Below are 8,186 nucleotides of genomic sequence, written 5' to 3'. Positions count from 1 at the left end.
TAGCTAGGTTCCAAATATTGGAATCTTTTGAATCGGTGGTTTGACTAGGTTCCAAAAAAATGGACATGCTGCCTTGTTAGCTTTAGCTGGTTTGCATAAAGTGTGCCTTTGTTGTTTACAAGGGACTTGGTTCTGCTTAGATTCTTGAGGTCATTTAGTAATTAGGAGGTTCTCTTATGATGTGGATTGGGATTAGTGTTTGGGATTATGGATGTGCTGCCAGGAAGGTGTGCAGAGTGAATTATGTGGGCTTTAGTTTGGTCTGGTCCAATTTCTTCCTTGGGTTAGGGTTAGGTTTGGATGCAATAAACTATGTCCCCTGTGGTTTAATTTGGTGCATTACAGTTTACATTGGGGATCAGCGAAGTCGCATGGTTGGTTAAGTAGAAGATGTGGGATCTATGCCTGCTCCAGTTATTTGGATTACGTCATGGTTGCAGTTGTTTGAATCAAAGTGTTGTTTTCAGGTGCTAGATTAATTTGGTCCTTGCTTACCCATATAATCACATGCCAGATAAGTCACATGGTTGATTAGAAAAAGAGCTTCGAGGGTCTATGCTTATTGTGGTTGCAGTTCTGCGAATCAAAATGTTATTCTTGGTTATGCTAGATTAATTTGATTATCCAGTTGGCTCCCAGTTTCAAGTTTCTGATTATATGAGGAATTGGTGTTTTACTGCTAACTATATTGTTTGGTTCTTCTGTTTTCCGATTCTTTGCTTGATGTGTTTTCGATTGGGAGCTCTCCACTTGGAAGATACCTCCACGCCTAGCCACCTCTTCACCACCATGTGACAGTCAGCGCACGAGGCGGCGGAACTGGCGGCGCCGTCCAGCGGGAGCATGGACACGATGTAACCCTTGCTCGTTCGTGTGCGTGAAGTCGAGCACGACCGCCTTGATGGGTGCTGTCACTGTCGACGGCAGAAGCGCAAGTCACGGCTCACTCCGCTGCTCCGTTGGGGTCACCATCGTGTGCGGTTGTTGTACTCGTGTTGCGCGTGCGCTCAGGTACTGTATCTCAGGTTCCCCTCTCATAGATGTCCATATATATAGTTCTGATCTCCTTTTTTCTGCTGCTCCATATAGCGGACAACCAAGTCATTGATGCAGTGAGAGCTTGGTGTCGTGTCCGCCGGCTGAGCAGCAAGCAGGAGCTGCAAGTCTCTAAACATGGTGGTGCTACTGTGAGGATCTCATGTCTCTCACTCTGTGTATCTTTCATCAGCCCGTTCCACTTTTTGCTAATCATTCGTGCCCTTCATGATCACTAAGCTTTTCTTGGTTTTGTAGTTGTGGATTGTGATTAAGAATAATGATGACCCTGGTTAATTATAGGATTTACCATGAGAGCATGAGATCTTTGCACCTGTATGTCTTACCTATTAGTCATTCTGCTAAATAGTAATTACTAAATAATTGTTTCTGATAAATAACGATGCCTTTCTTATACAGGTTTATTGGTGTGTTTGTGCTCGTCGGCAGGACGGTCCAAGGCGCAACTCCGACGTAGTTCCTTGCCGGTTGGACGGCGTTCACGCGCAACCCCGGCATGCACTGAGTACTGCCTCGGCTACAACCTCCCTCGGTGAGCTCCATCTTCCTCCTGCTCCTCTGCTTCGGCTACTGTATGGGACATGGCCATGGCTATATTGATCCATCCATCCATCCAGAAATAAGAGATGAAGCATCCACCGAGCTCTCTCAGAGCTCAGGCTGCTTCAGTTTGCTCTTCCCACTCTCACTTACCTTTCCTCTCATGCATGCGCTTGGTTTTTTCCTCATGCAGGCAGGCTGGGTGGGCTCCTCGGTAGCGTCGGCTTTCCCTGCCTGCCACTCCTCTCTGATGGAGAGGACCTTTGGATGCTCCTGCGCCTCCGGTCGTGGGCTAGGTAACTCTCTTTCTTTAATGTGCTTGTGGATGTAATAGGATTTTAGTGCAGATTGTCATGGGACAGCTAAAACAGAAAATCTTTAAACCTTTCCTGGGCATTATAATTGAAAAATAACCTAAAATCCTTAATTTCATCAAGCTTGCTATTAAAAAATGGTTAGCACTATTGCTAATATACCATCCTACGGGTGCTTAAAGATCTACTTATGAATCAGCTGCATTTTCCAATAGGTCAGCTCCTAATCTACGCCTGTTTCGGCCGTTGGATCAGATATGTTTAGTATAGAGTAACCGCATCGAATAAATGTGTACAGAGCATAGAGATTAAATATACTTTATAACTGAATATGGGGTAAGCAACGTCGGTTAGGTAATACTCCACTCTTGCCCACTGAAGGATAATCTCGCTCTTGGGCTACCGCTAGGTGAGCTAATTGACTCGGGGGTGTCTTTTCTCAAAAAAAGAGGCTCAACCATGAGAGCATGAGATCTTTGCACCTATATGTCTTACCTATTAGTCATTCTGCTAAATAGTAATTACTAAATAATTGTTTCTGATAAATACGATGCCTTTCTTATACAGGTTTTTTGGTGCGTTTGTGCTCGTCGGCGGGACGGTGCAAGGCGCAACTCCGACGCGGTTCATTGCCGGTTGGACGGCGTTCACGCGCAACCCCGACGTGCACTGAGTACTGCCTCGGCTACAACCTCCCTCGGTGAGGTCCATCTTCCTCCTGCTCCTCTGCTTCGGCTACTGTATGGGACATGGCCATGGCTATATTTATCCATCCATCCATCCATCCAGAAATAAGAATAGAAGCTCCTCTCCCGGCTCCTAAGCGATTTGGCAGTCCTGGCCGTTGGATCTGGCTGCTTGATGGATCTTGGGCCGTCGGATCGACCCCTGTAACGACCTCGTCCGTCGGATAAAAATAAGTTACTGCTGGAATGAATAGTTACCCCCGTTTCGTGCCACCGCACGTAATTTCGTTGCCCCACCGAGGGCATTTACATCATTTCACATGCCTGGAAAAATATCCAATTCGACAGGGTGAGCGCGCAGTCGTCGCTCCTCCCCCACTCGCTCCGCACCCTCTTCTCTTCCTCCCGCCTCGCCTCTCTCCCTCCTTCCCCTCCGCCGCCCGGCCTACTTCCCGCCCGCGCCTCCCTCTCCTCCTTCCCCGCCACTGCCCGACCTTCTCCCCACCCGCGCCTCCCTCTCCTCCTTCTCCGCCGCCGCCAGGCCTCCTCCCCTCACGGCCTCCTCCTTCCACCCCTCCGATCGGGCGTCGCCCAAGCCCTAACGCCCCGCCCCGTCCCCGGCTCCCACGAGAGGGAAGAAGGAATGGTGAGGCGAGGCAAAGGCGGCGGCGTATGGGACACGGCACGGGCGGCGTGGCCCAGGGGGTCGGCCTCCTCCTCCCCTACGCCTCTCTCCTCTGCCCCCAGCGCATAGTCGCGGCGCACGTCTCTTCCCCTCCCGCGTCCATCCCGGCGGCGGTGACGACTTGCAGGCAATGGGCGAGTCCCTGTAGCCATGGCCCATGGCTAGGGTTCCGGGCTGGGCATTGTCTTCGTCGCCGGGGCATTCTCGCCATTTCGCTTTGTCTGTGGCGGTAGCGTTCGTGCTAGGGCGATGATGATTAACTGTGGCTGGAATAAGTGTGCCTTTGAGCAATCAAGGCACCTGTCGGTATCAAGTTGGATCCTCCCTGTTGTCTCTAGAATCCTTTTTGATCCTGTGATACCTATTGATCTGTCCTTGGGTGGTCATTCTTGTTGAGTGATAACCAGGGTAGCTCCATTGTATAAACAGATTGATCTTGTGATAAGAGATGATGGGGGTAGGTTATATGAACGAGAAAAGGTGAATCTGAGCCCACTATGCAATAAAACTGCAGCTACCTCCCCTAATGTGTGTAGTATTGAAGGCAAAAGAGAACTTTTAATGTCTTGATACTTTAAAATTCCAAAAACGTGCATTCTTCCTTTGCTGGTTACTTAACCATGATTTTTTTCGTTTTGCTTCGGTTCTGGTTGAGATACTAAAGGTTGCTTATATATGGTCATAACAACAGACACTTGTAGTTTTGTATGCCTCACCTGTAGCTCAGGATCCAGTGTTGTAATGTTTTGCCTGAGTAAAAATAACTCTAATCAATAATAGTGGTTCTATCCTTCTAATTTGAACTGAGAGAGGGCCACTGATTCTTCATCTTAAGGTGACCCCATTTTTCTATGCCTCATGATCCCGCTGCTCTATGTTCCCTTTTAAAGATTCTTGCTTGCATTTTGGGTTGGTTTTCTGCTCTATGTTCCCTTTTAGGATTTCTTTTCGCTGTCGCTGCATTCCCTTTTTTGTATATTACATGTTCTTTTTGTATCTCATTCTGCATGTAGCACAACTAAATAATACATTGAGATGAAAGGTTATTTATGATATCATTGAGAGGAGCAGGCCAACATCTCTACCTCCCTCTTCAACTCCCACCCAACACAATTGTGGTGAGCTCCCCCTCTCATCTACCTGCTATTTGTACCTTCGGTTTTGGATGAATTGTTTGTACCAGATGTATTTTGCATGCTTTAAGATTTTGAACATCTTATATATATGCCCACTCTACCATTTTCTTTTATCAAGCATGTAAAGTTAAACCACTGGTTTTATATCTCATCTATTCTTATTTCTTTGTCTCTAAATGATATAAGAGATAAAGAGATTCTATTGGTCTCTATTAACAGGATCTAAATGATATAAGAGATAAAGAGATTCTATTGGTCTCTATTAAGAGGATTGGATTTTATGTTTTTTTGTTACTTCATAATATTGCTAAAAATGATTGTCTTTGAAATCCATGAAGATTAGAAAGTAGTGTATACTCTTTAGCTACTTAATGCTTTCTTTCTTGGTTGTAGTTAATTTGCCATTCGTAACTTCAAATGATATGTCAAACATGCTCTAAATTACGTCAGCGACCTCGCAACCCCCGGCTCCTCCATCGAGGGAGGAAATGGAGGAGGAGGGCACGAGAAGGCGGTGCTCTTCAGGCTGTTCGGCGTTGAGGTCAGCAGTGCAGAGGAGGATGACGCAGGGCTCATGGAGCTGAAGCAGAGCACCAGCATGCCCAACCTCGCCTCCATCAAACCCGATTCTGCCGCCCAGCGAGGCCAGCCACGACAAGGGCTACGCGTCCGACGACGGCGAGCTAGCGTCCATGCCGCGGCTTAAGCGTCGCCGCCCCTGCAAGGCCCAGGAGCAAAAGAAAGGTAACATAATTGACCTCGGTTTCTTGATTCTTCCACCGTCCTGTCTTGTACAACCTGTAGAGAGCTCTACTGTTCCGTTCATTCATGTGGTCTGCAGATTCTTGCAATTATTGAGGTCTTTTTGGGCATAATCATCTGATCGCTTAACTAATACTGTATTGAGTAGTGATTTGTGAGTGCAAATTGAAACTGAGAAACTGTGTTGAAACTGAGAAACTGAGAAACTGTGAGTGCAAATCCAAAAGCAACTGAATGTGATGAAAAACCATACTAACCAGCCAAGTGCCATGGTTTCAGAATCATGTTCTGATATTCCTACAGGAAAATCATTTTGAGGTGAAGAACCAGATGTCTTTTGCCTCAAACTGACTTAAAAACCAAGCTATCGGACCTATCTTAAGGTCTCATCACGCATTCCTATCTTCTGTAGTGTGTTGTTGTTTGTTTTGTACAACTTATAAGGAACTATGCACTACTGTGATGTGAATATGGTCTATGTAAATACTGCACCACATCCTACCTCAAAAGGAATTGGGCTCATATGTATTGCTTTTCCAGTCGTGCTCACTCCGAAGAGAGAGAGAGAGAGAGAGAGAGAGAGAGAGAGAAGAGAAGAAGAAGAAACTGAAAAGCACAACGGAATGGCAGAGCTACTGCAGAGCGTCATCAATGGATTTGTATTGCCACTTAAGGAAGAGCATGAATTGTTCCTTATCTGGGCCTTGATTCCACTTCACAAGCCAAGCTTTCATACACAGCTATCAAGGGCCTACTGAAATATTGGCTCATCAGAAACAGCACCAAGGAGGTGATGTGTTTGGGAGAGTTGGAAGAGATACTAGAAGCTACACAGCCTGCAGAGTTTCAGAAATGCACGGTTCCTCTTTTCCGCCAGATTGCAGGTTGTCTGAATAATTCTCACTTTCAGGTAATATTAACCGCACACTGTACGTTTTAAATTAAAAGCATCTATTTGTGTTGCTTCACTTTCCATTTCTTCCGTTGTGTAATTTTTTCTGTCCTTTTGTCGTACGTGAAATATGACCACCCAATGCTTTAGTTTCAAAATGTTTATAATTGAACCAGGACTATTTGGGATATCAAGCAGAAAATTGTTCTTGGCATGGCTGTCAATCGTGGCTGCTACATTGGTCAAAGCCAGAGCCTTAACATCAGCATGGGTCAAGTCAACTCGGGGAAGCTAACTTCACTGCACTTCCACGCCTGGTCCAAGGTTTGACTGTCGATTTAGATATTGTTCTAGCACTCCATGATTATACTGAAAATTTGAGCAGTCGGTGTTGAACAGGTCATTACAGCGCTATGCTTGAGCGAGTCACATGATAAGGCGTTTAACCAAAGCTATCTATATGTGTAATCCGATACTATAAAATATTAGAATCAAATAGATTGGTTATTCTGGGATATCTTTGTGCCTTGATTTTATTTATTTTCGATAAACTGGCAGGAGCGCTGCCTTTCAAGTAGAAGAAGAGAGAGTGTTACAAATAGTTTACACAAGGCTTTTCCCTACAAGAGTCCGGAGGCGGGGGAGCCTTTCAAACATCACCGGCATGCGGATTACTCGCGAATGAGAAAGCAACTGGATCTTGGTGTCTTTCCACTGTGGTAAGGTTTGGAAAGCACAAGCCACCCCCAAATGCAAGCTCTTCGCCTGGCTTGTCCTGCATGGAAGAATCCTCACGGTGGAAAACCTGGCAATCCTGGTAAATATTTTTGTAGCATATAAGTCAGTTTTAGAATTTTTGGCCACGCCAGCTAAAAAAACAAAGTAAATCCACCATATATATTCAGTAAAATATATATTTAAATATTCATGGCGATGCATCAGCATAATTCAGTTCCCCTGTGAGCAGTAGCTGCTGGTGTATACATGTATTTCATCACTCTAACAAGATGCATGCCAATCTTAGAAAAATATAGTAAGCACGTATGATGAAATTTAGAACTGGTGTAATGTGGCTCTCTGTTGATAACCACCATGCTTGCATAGCTGGTTGATTTATTTGATTATAATTAAACTGAACCATCGTAATTTTAAGATCATGATTATTCAAATGAAAAATGATCACAGAAATACATGTATCAAAGTCACATATGTTGAGATCATGATTAAGCATACAATTGTACCCCCTTTCATTCCGTTGCCCCTTCTTTATTTCCCTTCAGTTTGCATGGATTATTTCTTCGCTTGAGTGAAGGTTTTATATACTTCCCTTGAAAAAATAAATAGTTTTACATACTTGATCCATGTTCTGGTAAGTTAAGATGTTGGATGTTTCTTGCTAAATCATAGATAGCAAAATCCATGAGTTCTGAGCTGTATACATGGCTTACAACCATTTTGTTTATTACCCATAAATGATAATAATGTCGGTCTATCTCCCTGCATAAAAAAATGGCTTACAACCATAGACCTCATGTTCCAACAGGTTCAAAATTCAACCTGTTTTCCTATAATTAAATTGCCTCCCGCTCCATTGTATACAAAGCTGAAGTGGGCACCACATCCATGAAAGGTATCCTTCGTAGATTTTTCAGTTAAACTATCAATTTGAGTATATTCCTATTTATTATTGTTAAATACACCAATGGAATTAACCTGCAGAAACTGTACTTGCAAAGGTGGGTTGGAGAGGAAATTATCGATGCTCAAGCCATGTGAAGAAGTGGAGTAAGAAGAGTGAATCGGGAAAACTGGGAACACATCTATTTTTTATGGCTTATCCTTGGGTTGTATTTGTTGCAGAGAATTGACCGAGTTTTCTTACCGCTGTCGATGCTGGCCAATAATGAATCATTGAGGAATGTTGAACCATTCAGAGTTGAATTTAGGGTCTAATTATTGTCGTAGTGTTGTATAGTTTTACCATCTCCACTGCATGCTGTTCTCTTATTAGATTTCATAATCTCATCATGATCGTGTTGAATGTTTCTTCTTTCTCTCATATACCAGAAAACAATTGTCATGTCGAATACACGTGGTAGACTTACCTTTTTACTA

General features: G+C 44.2%; 1 protein-coding gene across 1 annotated transcript; it reads left to right on the top strand.

The window, feature by feature from the left end:
* Positions 1-3,268: 3,268 nt before the first annotated feature.
* On the top strand, positions 3,269-7,847 carry LOC119292939. The gene is made up of 7 exons (XM_037571583.1): positions 3,269-3,408; positions 4,868-5,061; positions 5,328-5,387; positions 5,902-6,089; positions 6,270-6,395; positions 6,796-6,888; positions 7,791-7,847. Exons 1-7 carry the CDS (start codon positions 3,269-3,271, stop codon positions 7,845-7,847), a joined length of 858 nt encoding a protein of 285 aa, XP_037427480.1.
* The last annotated feature ends 339 nt before the right edge of the window (positions 7,848-8,186 follow it).

The sequence above is a fragment of the Triticum dicoccoides genome, chromosome 4B (genome assembly GCF_002162155.2).
Source record: "Triticum dicoccoides isolate Atlit2015 ecotype Zavitan chromosome 4B, WEW_v2.0, whole genome shotgun sequence".
Classification (NCBI taxonomy): domain Eukaryota; kingdom Viridiplantae; phylum Streptophyta; class Magnoliopsida; order Poales; family Poaceae; genus Triticum; species Triticum dicoccoides.
This window is presented reverse-complemented; position numbering and strand designations above follow the sequence as displayed.

Excerpts from the sequence above, each read along its gene's own strand:
- LOC119292939 (XM_037571583.1), top strand. The coding sequence starts at position 3,269 with ATGGGACACGGCACGGGCGGCGTGGCCCAGGGGGTCGGCCTCCTCCTC. Across the intron at positions 3,409-4,867 it reads GCGGCGGTGACGACTTGCAG|CGACCTCGCAACCCCCGGCT; the intron begins GCAATGGGCGAG and ends AAATTACGTCAG. Across the intron at positions 6,396-6,795 it reads ACTTCCACGCCTGGTCCAAG|GTTTGGAAAGCACAAGCCAC; the intron begins GTTTGACTGTCG and ends CACTGTGGTAAG.